Genomic DNA, 18,787 nt, shown 5'->3' on the forward strand with positions numbered 1-18,787 from the left:
CCTCTCAGGACTGCCTTCGCTGCATCCCAAAGCGTTTGGATTGTTGTATGTTCATTTTCCTTTGTTTCCATATATTTTTTAATTTCTTCTCTAATTGCCTGGCTGACCCACTCATTCTTTAGTAGGGTGTTCTTTAACCTCCATGCTCTTGGAGGTTTTTCAGACTTTTTCCTGTGGTTGATTTCAAGTTTCATAGCATTGTGATCTGAAAGTGTGCATGGTATGATCTCAATTCTTGTATACTTATGAAGGGCTGTTTTGTGACCCAGTATTTGATCTATCTTGGAGAAGGTTCCATGTGCACTCAAGAAGAAAGTATATTCTGTTGCTTTGGGATGCAAAGTTCTAAATATATCTGTCAAGTCCATCTCCTTGTTTCTTTATTGATCCTGTGTCTAGATGATCTATCCATTGTTGTAAGTGGAGTATTAAAGTCCCCTGCAATTACCACATTCTTATCAATAAGGTTGCTTATGTTTGTGATTAATTGTTTTATATATTTGGGGGCTCTTGTATTCAGTACATAGACATTTACAATTGTTAGCTCTTCCTGATAGATAGACCTTGTAATTATTATATAATGCCCTTCTTCATCTCTTGTTACAATCTTTAATTTAAAGTCTAGTTTGTCTGATATAAGTATGGCTACTCCAGCTTTCTTTTGAGTTCCAGTAGCATGATAGATAGTTCTCCATCCCCTCACTTTGAATCTGAAGGTGTCCTCAGGTCTGAAATGAGTCTCTTGTAGACAGCAAATAGATGGGTCTTGTTTTTTATCCATTCTGATACCCTGTGTCTTTTGGCTGGAGCATTTAGTCCATTTACATTCAGTGTTATTATAGAAAGATATGGGTTTAGAGTCATTGTGATGTCTGTAGGTTTCATGCTTGTAGTGATGTCTCTGTTACTTTGTGGTCCTTGCAACATTTCACTCACAGAATCTCCCTTAGGATCTCTTGGAGGGCTGGTTTAGTGGTAATGAATTCCTTCAGTTTTTGTTTGTTTGGGAAGACTTTATCTCTCCTTCTATTCTGAATGACAGACTTTTTGGTTAAAGGATTCTTGGCTGCATATTTTTCTGTTCATCACATTGAAGATATCCTGGCCTGCCAAGTTTCAGCAGATAGGTCTACTACCCTTATGTTTCTACCTTTGTATGTTAAGGCCAGTTTATCCCTAGCTGCTTTCAGAATCCTCTTTTTATCCTTGTATTTTGCCAGTTTCACTATGATATGTCATGCAGAAGATCAATTCAAGTTATGTCTGAAGGGAGTTCTCTATGCCTTTTGGATTTCAATGTCTGTTTCCTTCCCCAGATCAAGGAAGTTCTCAGCTATTATTTGTTTAAGTATACCTTCAGCCCCTTTCTCTCTCTCTTCTTCTTCTGGATTTCCTATGATACAGATATTGTTCCATTTGATTGCATCACTTAGTTCTCTAATTCCTCCTTCGTACTCCTGAATTTTATCTCTTTTTCTCAGCTTCCTCTTTTTCCATAATTTTATCTTCTAATGCACCTATTCTCTCCTCTGCCTCTTGAATCCATGCTGTGGTCACCTCCATTTTATTTTGCACCTCATTTATAGCATTTTTAATTCATCATGACTGTTTCTTAGTCCCTTGATCTCTGTAGCAATAGATTCTCTGCTGCCTTCTATGCTTTTTTCAAGCCCAGCAATTAATTTTATGACTATTATTCTAAATTCTTATTCCATTATATTGCTTAAATAGGTTTTGATCAATTCGTTAGTTGTCTCTAGTTTCTGGAATTTCTTTTGAGGAGAATTCTTCTGTTTCATCATTTTGGCTAGTTTTCTGTCCCTTATGCTTGTTGTGTGCTCTGCACCTGTGAGCACTGCTATATTCAAGGAGGGTCATACACTGTCCAGGGCTTGGCCCTTCAGGAGGTGTTTTTTCAGGGGTTGTTACTTGCTCTCTATTGTTGTGACTTTCGTTACTTCATTATCCTACTTGTAGTAATGTTTTGGAACCTCCACCAGGTGTGCTTTGATTTGTTCCTTGGAGTAGCCCTGTAAAGGAAAAGAGATAGACAAACAGGAGACAAAAGTGAGCAAACACACTAACAAATAACACGAACAAACAAATAAACAAAAACAAAAACCTAAAGACTAAAAACAAAAAACACCAAAACACCAACTACAAATAAAGCAGAGGGTGGAGGCAGTGCTGATGGAAGAGCACATACAAAGAGTGAAATGACAGGAGCGGGGTTTGGGGGGGGGGGGGACAAAAAATAAACATTGATTAGGCAGAGAGACTAAAAGGCTTAATCCAGAGAGAGAGGAAACTAAAGAAGGAGGCGGGGAAAACGAAATGAAGATAAAGTTACCCAGACAGAGAAACTATATGGCTCGATTATTCCAGAGAGAGAGAAAGGAGTGTAAAGCAGGAGGTGTAGAACATGTATCAAGAAAATGGATTAAATATGTCTGTTTAGACAGACCAATAACCAGAGTAACCAGCCTACAGGAGGGAAGAGATAAGGAGAAGAAATGGAGGGGTGGGGGTGGGGGGAGAATATATCTGTATATCCAGAATTGACCTAGAGTTAATCCAGGTAATGCTGCATCGCTTGTAGGTAGTAGCAGTCTGCAGAGTCTGTGCCGCTCCAGTGGATATGCAATTACCCAGTGCAAAGGGTCATGGTTTGGCATATTCTGGACCCACCTCCACTATGGGCCCTGGGAGTGATCCCTGAGGCCCCACCTTGGGTGGTGGTGGTGGTGGTGGTGGTGGATGGAAATGGTGGTTCCCCAGTATCTTCTCCATGGAGACGACCCAGTGGACTCAGTTTGAGTCATCCTCACTGTGCCGCGGGCACAGACGGGGCGGTCCTTCTCTCTCCACCAATCCCCTGACCCTGCACTTGGCTAGGATTCAAAGTTCTGCTCCTTGCACTCTGGTGCTGGGGAGGCGCCTCTCAGTGTGGTGATACGTGGTCCGGCTGGCTTTGTCTGTGCCACAGCACTTCGGGGAGGATGGCCTTCTCCTACTGAAGACTGAGCCGCCGCCCTTGCCTCAAGCCCCAGGGGTGGCAGACGCAGGCAGCCTTTGTCTTTTCCCACAGCACTCCAGGGAGACAGCTGCCTTTTCCTCCTGCGGACTGCGCCCTCAGCCCATCCACTGCACCCGGGGGATGGTGAAGGCAGGCAGGTTCTGTACTATTGCGCAGCCGTCCAGGGAGGGAACCACTTTCTCCAGCTGCAGACTTAGCCCCTGACCTACTACCGCACCCATGGCTGGCTCCCCTCCTCCCCAGGTGCAGGAAGAGGGAGCCAGCCCCAGTTCGAAGAAAGCCCCGCAGTTAGAGATTGGATCCCTCTGTCTCAGTCCCAGGTCTTTCTCCTGTCCAGATATGGTCCTGCACTTCCCTAGCCACTCTTTCTCTTCCCTTTGTCTCTCTGCAGAAGGGGTCCCTCCCCTCGTGCCCACGTGGGCTTTTTTTTTTTTTGTCTCCCCCAGTTCACAGTCACCCACCTGTCTTTTTTCCAGCTTTCCCATTTTCTTTCTAGTAGATTCGGTCTCTTTTCCTCCCAGGCTCTGGTGTTCAAAGTCCTTTGGCTTCTACACTTATTTGTTTGAGAGATGCTGGAAGTATGGATTCCCCCTACTTCTCCACCATGTTGGCCCCTGAACAAGTATTTGAAAATAGAGGTCCAGATATAATTAAGTGGAAGTTAAAAATGATCAATGCATATAACGGGAAAGGGTAAAATTAGTTTTTTAACATGGTAAGATTCATTTACAAGACATACTGTATACATGATTAATTGATACCCAAGTAATAACCAATTTAACCACCTTTATTATGTCACTCATTTATAAAGCAAGTTGACATAGTGTAGATAATCTTTTGAAAATGTAAGGAAGTCTCGAGCAACTTAAGGAGAGAGGGACTTGGAAAGATGTTGTTATTCGTTATATGTTATAAGGACATTGCATTTATACATCTCATTTGTCTTTCAGACCTTTATTAGGCAATGCTGACATCCTCAATTATTATTCTAGTTCCCCAGAATAGAATAGGAAAGTAATTAGAAGAAAATTATATTAATACAAGTAGGAAAGAGAGCCTTCTAATAGCTTCTGTCTGTGTTTTTCCTCCTCCGATAGTTTAAGTATTTAAAATTAATCCTTTGCTAAGATGCCTTACTTTTTTTTTATGAAGAATACCTAAATACTTTTTAGGTCATGATAAATTTAAAATAGTTCTCTGTGGGTCAAAATATATTTAAAATGGCTGATAAGAAATAATTATTAACTACCATTAGAATGATTCTCTTAGAAGTCTGCTTTATATCAATAAATACCAAAATTCATTAAAGGGCAACTTCATTTTTAATCCTACTTCTAATTTATATTCATGTATAATAATTGGTGCCAAGAAAAATAAAGTAAGATTGATTGAGCTACAAAACCTTTTAAATGAAGACTTCAAGCTAAAAAGAAAAAAGAGAGAGAGAGAGACAAAGAGAGTGTAACTGGCATGCCAACATTACGTCTACATTGCCTGGCAGCTCGGCCTTGCAAGTAGTATATGCACTTTGCATATCTATGTTTAGGGACCATCAGGAAAGTCTTTTTCTTTTCTTAAAATAGATAAATATTTGTTGTCATAAATATCATTATAAAGAAGCACTAGCTTACTTACGTGATGAATGGATAAAACTGTCAAAAGGCCTGTTTTCAAAATAAGATTCACTGTATAATTCCATTAGAACCATCTCTCTGGGAAACACCTTTACAAGTCACATGACCATGATTGTATCGTCTGTCTTCGATATCTAACAATTGGTATTAGCTGAATTATGCTTTGTGGTCACCACTAAAATTTCTAATTTTGTATTTGAGAAGTGTATTCTAGTGTCTAAAGATGATTTTTTTTATTACATGAAGGTGGGATCATCCAGAGTGCTTAACATCATCTTTCTGAAATTTCCACTAATGATCAGTATTTTTGTACACCAGACAGATGTAAACAAAATTCTATATGGGAAGGTACACTTGGCTAATACATTGTTAGATCCCTAAGACAGCCAATACAATTTGTTTTTTCAAGTTTTTATTTAAATTCCAGTTAGTTAATATAGTATAATATTAGTTTCAGGAGTACAGTTTAGTGATTCATCACTTACATATAACACCCAGGGCTCATCACAACAAGTGCCTTCCTTAATACCCATCACCCATTTAGCCCATCTCCCTGTCCACCTCCTGAAAAAGTACTTTGTAATTTATAAAGCACTTTGGAAATTTTAAAGATTCATAATGACAAATTAAATACCATCTTCTAATCTGCCCTCATATCAGATCTATTGTGATTCCTTCCATGCTAATTTTTCCATTCCTATTTCCGGAGACAAGTTTTTCCACTATCCTGTGCCTACTGCTGATAACATTCTCTTGCTTGGTGATGTAGTGCTTATTCTTTAAGCATTAATTGACTACCAAGTGTGTACTTGTGTAGCCTTGTGCACTATGTGGAGATATAAGAGACTTCTTCAAATACAAACATAATTTCTGTCCTCTAGTGGTTAGGCAGGAGTTCTTTCACTCAGTAAACATTACTGTACCAAGGCATTATGTCTGCCAGGCTCTGAAAACCCGAAGTTAAACAAGGTATGATCTCTGCCCTCCAGGAGCTCAGTATAACTGAGCAGACCAAAGACAATAAGGAAAAACTTACACAAAGCAAAGTTCAAATACACTTCACTTAACATAAGAGTTTGCCCCAAGTAATAAACATGTCATTTAACAATATTCTAGAAATGAGTAGTTGTGTCTGCCTTCCGATGAGCTCCTCTGCAGCTCATTTCTGCACTGCCCCTGTTCCAGGTTCGTGGGGTTCAGGGCTCTAACTGCATGATGATACCACTGGTGTCTCTTGTATGTCCACTACCCTTTTTTCTTTAATCAGTAGCATCATATATATCTCCATCACCCCCAATTATTTCTCTCCCTACCTCTTTCCATTCACAGCCTAATTATTTCAGATTTTTGTTCCATGCTCTCCACATTATCACTAACTTCATTTCCCCACCTTCTTCCTTTTCCAGCAGAAGACCAGTTCTCTCAAGAAACTCTCCTCCCTTTTCTCTTGTTTCCTGGGTTCATTCCTTTTCATCCTATTCTTTTTCTAGCCATTTTTATTTGTGAATCATAAGACAGTTTGGGCCATTACTGCTTAACAGTTTTGTTCAAAATCCCTCTTAGGTTTCCAGCTACGTATTTTTTGTTCTCCAATTAGACCTGTATTTTGTTAAGTGCCAGTATTACATTTTTTAAAAATTTCTTACTCCTTTTTTCATGTTGTTTACTAGTACTACTTATATCCCTTTTCTACCTTTTTATTGTAAAATACTCTATATTATCCTTCTTATATGTAAGCTAATAAAGAGTATTGAACCTCTGAGAATCAGAAAATTTGGTTCTCCTACCTAAAAATTGGGGCAACATGTTATTTCATTTCTCTTAGGCTTAGTTTCTTTAGCTGTAAAATAGAGCTTGTAGTTCATCCCCTGTCTTCTTCATAAAACTGTTGAGAGTAAAGTGTGAACATATGCTAGGGCTCTAAAGCAATATACAGATATTAAATATCTTCCTCCTCACTAGTTATGCTGTCTTTTGTCAGCAAGGCTAGACACACTGTCACCTGCATTTTGATAGCACTGTTTCAGTGGCACAATGAGCTCAGAACTCCAAATGGAGAGTTTTAAAATTATTTCTTGCTCGGTTGAGGATTAGTAGTAAAACTCACATGCATCTCTCTCAAAATGCAGAATTCACCTTTAATTTAGGAGTCCAGAAGTCACCCATTTAATCAATAGGACAAAAATATTTTCCCTTGGAGTTCTTTTAGGAGTTGGGGATTGAGACGAGCATATGGTTTATCTTCTTAGAAGGAAATAATGTAAATAAATTCTGCAGTTCACATTAACATACTTAACACTTATATATTTAGTTTGAAAAAAAAAACATATCAGAGAAGGCCAGATCTGATCATATCACACTTAATGAATTATCCAAGAGGTCTTTTTAACCTAAAGGTTTCTGAGTCAAGAACCTCAGTTCCAGTTAAAGATCCCACACCCTTCACAGGGGAGCTATTCAACACCATAGATCTCTGCCATCTTCTCAGTTTGGCTTGGGCTCTAGCTCCCTTTTATCCCCTGGGAGAACCATGACTGACATTTTGTTCTTTTGGGGGGCTGGCAGAGTCAAAACAACACTCCATAAAACTTGTTATTGGCAGGCTCTGAGGAAGTGATTCAAATCCACCTCTAGAGGGCTTCAAATAATATCAATATTATTTTATTCCAGTTATGGGCTGAGTCAAAATTTATGTACATGTGCACTTTTTTTAATAGCTTGAAAAGGCTGGAACAATTTCTGAGGGTGGGTAAAAGAAAGGACAATAACTTACTAATTAAGAGATGACATGGAAAAATACTTGCAAGATAAAATGAGAGAATAGAGGGTCTAAGAGAATTAAATGTGTTAGCCAGAGGAAATGTGTGTGTGTGGGGGGGTGGGTGGGTGTGGGTATGCATCCTCCCTCATATAACATTCATATATGAAGTTATAGCTTAAGAAAAAAACATTCCAGTTTGAAGAAAGGGTAATTGAGAAAGTAATAAAATCCCTTGAAGATGGGATCAGTATAATACTAATTATACTTTTATAAGCTAAATTCTTAGAGTGTAAGTAGGAAATACAGTACATTGTAACTGAAGTAAGAAATGTAAACAGAGTGCCTAATGTAGTTAAAAGTGATCTTTACTTGGATTTTCTTGTACTCCCTTCTCCCTATGTGCTCAAGCTATCAGAGTGCCTTTTTGATCTAAGCCCTTTTTGTGTGTATTATGTTCTTGCCTTGATGAAATCTACTGGAAACACTGCAAACAAACATAGCTATTGTTAAATATAACATACACACAGTTCATGGAGACCCACACTCATAACCTGTTTCGAGCTGGTGTTTGGAACCACTGTCTTGTTTCTTAGACACCAGTAATAAGTGTGTCTTTTAGCCTGTGTCATTATCAGGTTATTCACTGATCATGGATAGTACAATTTTCATAAGACTCTGCATTAAGAAATTTTTGTTGTTTTCACATTTTGCAGATTACTTTAGGTTAAAAAAATAATAATAACAAACAAAGGTTTGTCCTATCATTTGAAGATTTTCAAATATGCTCACTGAGCTGAATAAGTTTCAGAGATCTGATATTAGCTGTTTTGTATGTTGAATGTGTCCTTTTAATCTTCCTCTCAATGTTCTTATATATCTTCCTCCCACACCCAAAAAGCATATACTGGTGAGCCACCATGCGATGAATAGATTGCATGGAAAACAGAAACAATAAGAGAGGTGTTGTGTAAATATTTAAATAATAATGCAGTGTCATTGTCAAATTTTAAATATTTTGAAATCAGCATTTTGAGTCAAGAATTAGACTTGAAGTTAGCTAACTTTCAAAATTGTAAATCAAGAAGTGATGCATGGGACAGTATGGAAGAAACAGGGAGCACCCTAACTGCATCAGAGATGTGCTGCTCATTTCAGGGTATCTCGGGTACCACGGGAAACATGTTAGTTACACAGGAATGAAGAAGTTTGCAAGTGCATCTTTAAATACCCTTATATAGAGAATTATTTTTTATTCTGGGATTACCAATTTCTTAATTATATATAAATTAACAGACATCTGCTTTCACCAAATAGATTTTGGCTAAGCCTTACAAAATTTGTATAAATTTAGTTTTCTTTTTGAACCAAATCAGCATTAACATTCCTGTTTTCAAGGAACAGTTGATTATTTAGTTAATAATTTTAATAATTAATGAGCTATGAAATGATAATACACTTATTTAAATTTTACTTAAATTTTTTTTCAGGAAATGAAGTTATCTATGTTCATTTGAAAGTAGTTACTTTTCTGTATACTTGGGGAACTAACATATTCAGAGAAAAATTTATCCAAAAAAAAAAAAAAGAATCCTCTTTATGCTATTAACTGTGGTTCCCCAGCCCTTGGGGTTCATTGGCAAATCGAGCTCCTATGGACTTCAGAGGATCCTTGTTCTCAGATCTTCCCTGTAGGGTGCACAGCAGGACAAGATATAAGCTGTATTTCCACCAGTTCATCTACCTGTCTCTGCTTTACAGTTTAACTATATTCCAAAACAGCATATATTCTTCTGAGAATAACTCATTCATGAAATTTTAATTTTTATGACATAACTTTGTTGTAGTTAAGTCAAAATCTTCAGAGCAATTTTCTTTTAAAATTCTAGAACTTATTCAAAAACAGAATATAAAATAGAAATGGCTTAGAAAAACTCTAAAATCTGTCTTCCATTTGAAATAACAAATAAAAAATTTTAACCTTGAAGTTGGTTTCTACAAGTCAATAAATTAGACCTTGAAAGAGTCCCTCAGTCACAGTTGCAGTGCTGTGTGAACATGCTTTATATGGCAGTGCCATTCTGTATTTCCTGTTGGTATGGAGTAGCAGATGACCTCCCACAGCTAACATTGCACAGTAATAACAAGACTAGCAAATTTAAGTAGAATATGAAGCAATATGCAGCTAACTTATTAGTGTTTGATTAGATTGCTCCTATCAGCCATTTTATCTTAAAAGAGCATTTCAAAGTAAATCTACTCAAACTAATGATAGGAAAAGATTCTAAAGCAGTTTACTGTGGGCCTTCTTTTCCTCTACAAGTGCACACTGGATTCACAAGTCCTCAGGTAGTTCTCTTGTTCCTAACTATACTTGTCAACCATCTTCCTTTTTCCCTACAGCTCATATAAACAAAAATAGTTGAAATAGTGTTACTACGTAAGCCACAAGTAGAATTAAGGGGAAATATTCTCAAACAGTGAGCTTTTGAAGTTTGTTTAGTAAAATCACCAAGGCAAGTTACTGTTCCATCGTTCCTGATCAGTGGGTAGGCTCTCTTCATCATGCCCCTGCTGAGAATGTTTTTTAAACTCTATGGTTCTAGGAACTCTATAAGCTGAGGGTGGGAAATTGAATAAACATTGATTCTGAGACGAAGAAGAAAGTTGTGGTGGGTTATTTTGGGGTTTTGTTTGTTTGTTTTTTAATTTCCATTTGGGAAAGATTAGTACTTGTCAAGGTGTAAAGAATGAACTAGGATGCACAGTAGAAGTCTAAGATTAGAATTATAAGTCTGCTTTGTCCTTAGAGATGCTGCTGTAGATTTCATTTTTGAAACACTACAATGCAAGAGGGAAATTAAAATCTTTAACAATGCCTTGTTTTCTAAATCTTGTTTACAGAATTCACCCAATAATATGAGCCTGAGTAATCAACCGGGCACTCCAAGGGATGATGGCGAAATGGGGGGAAATTTCTTAAATCCTTTTCAGAGTGAGAGTGTAAGTATTCCTTTGCCTACATTATTATGTCCAAAATTGATTTCTGAAGGTTTCCTTTTAGAATTATTCATAAAGCCATTATTATGATTATCTATCTAGAGCTCAGCAGGTTGATATTTCAAAAGTTAGAAAATTAAGTGAAATTTTTTTGGAATAATTAAAAAAATAAACTTGTTCTTTTTTTGCTCCTATTCTGTACACATAGTTACAAAAACAAAAACTATAAAACAAATTTTCTCGTACAGAACATCCACTATAAAGGAACAATGCTGGAAACAAGTTGCATGTTGGATAGTTTTTACAAGTTTTCACATTACTAAAATGGCTTGAGTCACTGCAAAACCAGGTCTGTTCTCAGATCTAGACTCTGAATGTCCTCTGTAAGATATCTACTTCATGCACTAGACATCACTCAAGAGAAGGCCAGTATTGGTGGTCATTTAGCCTGTTATTTCCTTGTAACCTGAGCTGGACACCAGAGTCATTTTTTGAATATGATTACTGCGTTAAGCAAAGGCAGTATTCCATATCTCCATAGAAGCAGACAGGAGCAAAAAGAGAAGTAATAAAATTCATTCACTCATTTAACAATTACTGAGCACTTAAAAACAGGCCAAAGCAATATGCTACACACTGGAGAGACCAAAAAGACAATATGGTATCTTTTCTCAAGGAGTTATTACATAAAACAGTGATTTTTTAAACCTAATATTTCACACTAAAAACACCTACAGAATTTTTAAAAAATACATTTTCCCAGAACTCTCCCTAGACCTAGTGAATCAGAATTTCTAGGAGTGGTACTGGGCATTCTTGAAAATGAAAAAGCTTTGTCAGTGATGCTGATGTACATTCTCTGCTAATAACTTCTGAATTGGAATATAGCATAAAGGATTTCAAAATCCAAACTAATTTCATCTTTATAGCATCAGTGCCCACACATACGGATTTCCATCATTAAAATGAGAGGAGAAAACTTCCCTCATTTTGCCCTAACACAACCTTCACTAGAGGTGATACTATTAGAATTTGAAACTGTGGCTAGTAACAAATATGCTTTTGCATGGAGTAGCTGCTTTGAGCCTAAGATTGGGTGTTCTGTGGGTTCTTTTACTTCTTCCTATCAACCTAACACCTCTGCGTGGGATAAGACTTTCCCTGTTTTTAGACTTTAGTTCTGTTAAAACTAGAAATAAAATTATACTAATCTTTATCTGTATAAATCTTATACTGATCTTTATCTGTACATGATTAGTGAGGACAAAGAATGTACACATAAAAATTCATATAAAAAAATCAGAAGACTAGCTTGTCATAATGCTTAGGATTATAGGAACCATTTTTTAGATACTGGTTTTCACTAGTTTGCTTCAAGACTATGGACAAAAATTAAATGGACTACCATTTTAATTAGTTAATGTTGGCTTTATCTAATTAGAAACATTTATTTCCTTTCTTGCTAATTCTTTCAGCAATAAAATGGTATAATTCAGTGAGGTATGTGATACTTAGTTTAGTCCAACATTTCTTGAGCCTCTAATATGTAACGTGCTTGGTTAAGGACAAAGTATTCTGAGATAAATATAACACGTCACTAACCTCAAAAAATGCCATTTGATGGGAAGAACATGGTTAAAACTAATTAAACCCTAAGTCAGATTAATAGGTGTTAGAATAGATATAAGCCAGTTTGTTTTTTAAGTATAAAGGAAATTATTAATTTGGGATTGGAGAAGAAAACTTTTTTAAAAGGTCCCACATGACTGTTGTTTCGGGGACAGGGACAACAGACCTCTCCCCTCTCCTTTCCTAGATTAGTCCTTGGTGACTGCTGCCTTGTTATACATTCAGCAGAGAGGTGCCACTTTAGAGCTGGCATCAGAGAGCTCTCCATGGGGATCAAAGAATCAGATATCACAGGACCTGAAAAACTTCTTTGCATGGAATAAATAAGAGCCTCACCCTTTAACCTTAACTGGACTATGCACATGCAAAACAGTCAATCTTTTTCTAAGTATGTGCCTAGGAAAGAGAGCATCTGGAGCTGGGCTCCTCCCATCCCTGACTCCTGGCCCAGCCTTACTATTCCAGAAGCCAAGAAGAAGGTAAAATGCCAGACTGCTGTATAGAGTTAGCAGAAAACAAAAGCTCCCTCCCATCCCTTCCTTCCCTCTGTCCTGTCCCCACGAGGAGGGCACCTTTTGGGATGAGCACTGGGTGTTGTATGGAAACCAATTTGACAATAAATTTCATATATAAAAAAAATAAAAATAAAAATAAAACCAAGTGTTTAAAAAAAAAAAAAAAAAGAAAAGCCCCCAAAGGAAAAACAATTGGATGATGATTGAGGAACTGTACCACTACCTGGAGACAGTGCAGCCTTGTAAGCATGTCCACACTAGCTGCTCCACTCTTTTGTCTGCCCGTTGAGGACTCTGCTGTATTATGAATAATGCAATTGTTATCCATGGCTTTCTGCATCACATCACCACACGTTTTTGTTTAGACCTTTTTAAAAGTTCAAGAAATGAGGAGCAGAGAGAAAGGAAGACAAAAGACAAATCTGAGGCATTAAAGTAAATTAAAGTAAAAATAGGCTAGGTATCCAATAAGTTAGCTTTCCCATAATCAAGGAAAAATAGAACCATATAAAGAATTCAAAAAGAAATCATTTTTGAATGAATGAACATGTATGTTCTAGTGTTTTTATAATGTATATAACTCTGAAAAGCACATACTTTGGAGTAGTCTGCCTTTTGAGGATTTGTCAGTCCTATCTTGAAGTCAAACCACATAAGGAGGCCTGGAAAGAGTGAACATCTACTGAGTGCTTTTTATGTAGCAGCCACTATCCTAGTCACTTCACACATGCTACTTCATTTAATTAATATTTATAGAACCAAAATACCCAACCCAGAGTCAGAAACCTTGCAGTGCCAACATGCAACTCATAGAAAAATCTGAATCAAATGTTTCACTACTCAGCCTTTTTTTGGAATCCTAAACAAGACCATTATTTCAAGAAACAAACACGCCCCCTAGTGTTCAAATTCTGTAAAATGTTTGTTTTTGAAAATCTAGAATGCAAAAAGGCTTATTTCAGAAACTAGTTTTTCATGCTTCTCCTGTAAAGAAAGCAGTTAGTCTTATTTATTGAATTAATTTAGCAGAGTATTTTACTCCATGGCAATGAACGGTAATCAATTGAGTAAAAGTGATATTAAAAATCATGGTCTCTACTAGGAATTATAAACAAGATGATAGGTCGTCTCCTATTACCCTTACTCCCCTTAGTCATTTTCTGTTATAAAGATATCATATACATCCAAATTTTCTTTTATACAGTCACATAAACACTGAATTTATTTCACTTTAGTTCAGTTCAGAGTCGCTGCACTATTCTTTATCTCTCATTAAGAAAATAAAATATATCTAGATGCTTAAAAATAGAAATGATGTAAGATCTGAAGTGTTCTCGAAGTGTGTAAACAGGAATTTATGCACACTGTGCAAAGACTGAATGGGTGTTTGGTGGGTTCCATGCTTTGTGAACTGTGTATAGTAAGGGGAAAATCACAAATTCGCTAGTTTATACCAAGGCATGCCATTTCAAAATATATTTTACATAAAAAAGTAAAATCAATTAGTGTACATTTGAAATTATATCTTTAGGGTTTTGTTTGTTTGTTTGTTTGTTTGTTTTTGTTAAACCAAACAGTTAATGACTTTGTAAGAGCCATTATATCATCTGATTAAGGAGAACCAGACTCACAGAATTGTTTGGAAGCAGGGCAACCTCATATCACAGCATTTTGGCACAAACATTACAATACATCATCCCATATTGATGCAGCAGTACAATAGAAACATTGTAGTGTCGTCTCCGGACAGTACACCATGAATATTTTATGTCTCTAGATACGAGACGCCATTTAACACCTACTCTTCCTTTACTTTAGGAAAACCGTAAGCCACTTCTCTTACATGTTGAAGAATAGTAATCAATACCCGAATTCCTTTTTGCTTGCACATTCTGTGAGTCTTCCTAGAAATTTGTAATTTCCCTTATTTTACTTGGATGAAGCAGTTTCAATAAAAGCAGTAGCAGATGAGCAGTTTACAACCTCAGCAGTGCAAACAGCACATTGCCCATATGGACGCTCACACATCTATACATATCTACCAAACCAAATACACTTAGAGCATCACTTTACAGTTACTGGTACTATTCAAAAATTATATTAAATGCTTGGGACTTCTTCTGAGTTGTATTGTGTGAAGCAGATGCTTCTATCTTTTCTGACTGAATCTAGCCCTTATTTTTTTTTAATCCTGATCATTCAGAATGTGTATGAAAAGAGATAGTTTCTAGAGTTAATTATGACTTTTCTAGAAATTTTTTTTTCAGAAACTTCTTTTGAAGTGCTTTCTGAAATGCTTCAGTATCTTTTACTGTTTTTAGATGATTGCCACCATATACCCATAAAATCCTTTTTCTTAAAACAGTGATTGATGATCTTGCTATGGTTTTTTTTTTTAATTTTTTTTCAACGTTTATTTATTTTTGGGACAGAGAGAGACAGAGCATGAACGGGGGAGGGGCAGAGAGAGAGGGAGACACAGAATCGGAAACAGGCTCCAGGCTCTGAGCCATCAGCCCAGAGCCTGACGCGGGGCTCGAACTCACGGACCGCGAGATCGTGACCTGGCTGAAGTCGGACGCTTAACCGACTGCGCCACCCAGGCGCCCCTTGCTATGGTTTTTAAATTTAAATTAATTAAAATAAAATTTTGATTTTAAAATTTTCAGCTCCTAAATTGCTCTAGCTACAGTTTAAGAGTTCAGTAGCCATATGTGGCTAATGACTCTTACATTGAACAACAAACAGAATAGAATGTATCCATCATCACAGAAAGTTCTATTGAACAGCACTGATGGGATCACCACTTTTATTGTAATAGTAGCCATAGAAAGCATAGATTACACTTTCCCATGCCCACTTTGCCATATTCTCTAATTTCTTCTATTTAGTAAATCTTGGTATCCATGTATTTTCTTTTTTAATTCTTACCCCTAAAGGTCATATATGCAAATGTAATTCTGTTTGTGAAAGGCTGTGGATAGTTCACTGAAGCTTGCTGTCATTATTTATAATGGGAGATTTGCACGGTATCTTCTGTTGAAATGAAGGCATATCCCCCTCTGGCACAGGGGCAAGGTGGGCTCCATTTCATCAGGTTTTGTCTGGTTGCTTTGGGATTTAGGTATTGCTTTGTTCTGCTGTGCTTTTTTGCTGCCACTATCAAGGGTGAAGACGAAGAGGTTTTTCTGTCAAACTGCATCCCCTTCTCTTTGGAAGTCTCCCCCTTTTTATCACCCTACTCACAATCCAACATTAGAGTCAGTGACATATATAATTTAGCTTTCCTAAAAGGAAATTTGAGGCTATTAAGTGATTATCAAGTAGATTTTCCATGATTTGACCTGCATTTAAAGGATTAACAATCATCCCCCTATGATCCAGTGACCCGTTTTCAAGCCCACTCATCCACCTTTTCTCAGGATCAATGACGGTTTTGGTTTGAGCCTAGATTTACCCCTAATGACTTTCTGTCCAGACTTCTACCAGCTGAGCCATTCCCCAGGGCATCCTGCTTTCCCTGTAAAATCTATCCTTCTCTCAGTACACACCTTTCACCTCATTTCTGGTTCCTGCAGTACCTCAGCTCATCTAGAATTTACTTCATTCGGTTTGGCCTGCTCTCTTTTTTAAAAGTTCACACTCCCCTTTCCAAGATCATTACTTTTCCTTTGGAATGCCCTACTGCCTGGAACCAATGTCCTTGACTTCACCTGCCTCTTTCCATGAGGCACAATCCTTATTAACATGTTTAAAGGAATTCTCCTTTGGCCTGGTCCTCAGCAAATATTTTTTTAACAAAACATTTAAAATATCTAAGGGTTTACATTTACATTTTCATCTAGAAACCCTGTTCATCTGGAGATCATTGCCATTTGGGAGTGGATGCCCTCCCCACATCTCAGACAGTCTGGCACTATGCTGTCCAAGATGGAACCCACCAGCTACATGGGAATATTTAAGTTTAAATAAATTAAGTAATATTAAAATTACAGTTCCTCAGCCAAACTAGCCCATTTCATGTGCTCAGTGGCCACCTGTGGCTAGTGTCTTCTGTGTTGAACAGCACAGAAGAAAGTGTTGAAGAAAGTTCTGTCAGACAGTATTGCTCTGGAACTTTTCTGTCACACACAGTCCATTCCTCAACAATACAAGTGTAGATAGGCATAATCATCACAAGAATTGCCACCTGTTCCTCTCTCAATAATTTCTGAAAGCCTCACCTTTTACCAATTGTCAGCCTCATCAAACTGAAAGGTTATGTGTAACAACAGTACCCCCTGCTCCCACCCTCAAAATATTGTGGACTGAAATTGGAACCACAGATTAGAGGAAGACACTTACATCCTTAAATGTAAATCAGACTCTTAAGTATTCTAAATACTTTATGAGAACGTCCTAGGGCCAGCTGGGAGTTGTCTTTTGTTTTGCTTTATTCTGTTTCCCTTACACTATTAATTAAACATTTACTGAACACTTTCTGTATATTCAGTAAATACATGGTTTTAAAGATTTTAGATTTAATACTCCCCAAGTTCCTTTAAGATAAATGCTATTATGGGGCGCCTGGATGGCGCAGTCGGTTAAGCGTCCGACTTCAGCCAGGTCACGATCTCGCGGTCCGTGAGTTCGAGCCCCGCGTCGGGCTCTGGGCTGATGGCTCAGAGCCTGGAGCCTGTTTCCGATTCTGTGTCTCCCTCTCTCTCTGCCCCTCCCCCATTCATGCTCTGTCTCTCTCTGTCCCAAAAATATATAAACGTTGAAAAAAAAATTAAAAAAAAAAAAAGATAAATGCTATTATTAAACCCATTTCACCCATGAAGAAACTGAAGCACAAAGAGGTAATATAGTTACTAAGTTTACATAATTAGTAGGTAGTTAGGCTGTCCCTCATACTTATTTCATTATGGGTTGGATTTACCCAGATTGTTACAAATGCCCACAAAACATGAATCTGGCTAGAAGGAGACGACTGAGGGCCTGGGTAGTTATCAGCCATCTGAGTGCAGAGAGAGAGGGAGACTGGTCGCTTTCCAGAGGAAATATTATAAATTTCAGGACTTAGTCAATTCTATATAAATTTACTCTTTTATAGCTTCTTATTTTTATGTTAAAGGCTTGAGCATAAAAGATTTCAAGACGTTAAAATCCATGGTTACTACTGTTTACCAAGAAGAACATTAGTGGTCTGTAAAAGAATTGTTGTTAAAATATGGATTCTTTTTTCTTTCTAGTACTCCCCTAGCATGACAATGAGTGTGTGATCCATTACCAAGTCTCCTCATGAAAACCACAGTGAGTCAGCCCTTCACAGAACTACTACGGAAGAAAATTATTCATCACAGTGTACAGTTAAACAAAGGAATCTCAGTCACACCAAACCAACCTTTTTATTTCCTGCTCTCTCCCCTATTTTTTGAAGAAAGCGGGTCCAAACGTGATTCAAACAACTGTACAGAGCGGCATATTAGAATTGCCCTAAACTGAACTGCAAATAATTATCTGTGTATGTATATGTGTGGGTCAGAGAATGTATTGTATATGTGTATGTTATACGGACATATGCACATACATACATTGACCCACAGGACATTGTAAAATATTATTACATGACATCTTAAGTAGAAGTAAGTAGGGACTTTTATTCCATCCTTTTTTTCACGTTTACATTTTAATTATTAAAAGTTGCTCCTGCCCCTCCCTGAACTATTTTGTGCTGTGTATATCACTGCTTTATATAAGTTATTTTTTAAGGTGAACTCAGATGTTATGGTTTTGTAAATGTCTGCAATCATGGATAGGAATAAAATTGCTTATTTGAGAGCTTTCATTAAATTGCGTCTGATGCAAGTTACCCTGTGAATCACAAAGTGTACTGTCTCAAAAAAAAAAAAAAAAAAGAAGAAGAAGAAGAAGGTGTGTCCTCATCCTCTGTCAGATCAAACAATTTCTCAGTTACCTTTAGTGAAAAGTATTTTGTAGTTTTTATTTAGGAAAACTACTTCAACTGGGGCCCAACACCATATATTTCTGCAAGAATTGCTTTAGATGGAATTCTTGATTTGTCTTTGATGATACAGAAAATCATTAATTAGCCCCACCTGCTTAGACCATAGCAATAAAATGACAGGGGTCGTCATATTTTTAGAAATATATTTTCTGTCTAACATGATGGATCCCAGAAGTGATAACAAAACCATTTGCTTGAAATTGT

The 18,787-nt window shown here is 37.1% G+C and overlaps 1 protein-coding gene across 4 annotated transcripts in view; it reads left to right on the forward strand.

Moving 5' to 3' along the window:
* SSBP2 (single stranded DNA binding protein 2) overlaps positions 1 to 18,428 on the forward strand; it is a 316,842-nt gene extending 298,414 nt beyond the window's left edge. For 3 of the 4 annotated variants that reach the window (XM_040449499.1, XM_040449505.1, XM_040449513.1), the window contains 2 exons: positions 10,334 to 10,432; positions 17,808 to 17,837. In XM_040449499.1, coding sequence (XP_040305433.1) covers positions 10,334 to 10,432; positions 17,808 to 17,837 — 129 coding nt within the window. Of the gene's footprint in view, positions 1 to 10,333; positions 10,433 to 17,807 lie in introns of all 4 variants that reach the window. The other variant, XM_040449491.1, reaches the window with a different exon arrangement.
* Positions 18,429 to 18,787: the final 359 nt, after the last annotated feature.

The sequence above is a fragment of the Herpailurus yagouaroundi genome, unplaced genomic scaffold (genome assembly GCF_014898765.1).
Source record: "Herpailurus yagouaroundi ecotype Mexico unplaced genomic scaffold, PumYag 29, whole genome shotgun sequence".
NCBI lineage: Eukaryota > Metazoa > Chordata > Mammalia > Carnivora > Felidae > Herpailurus > Herpailurus yagouaroundi.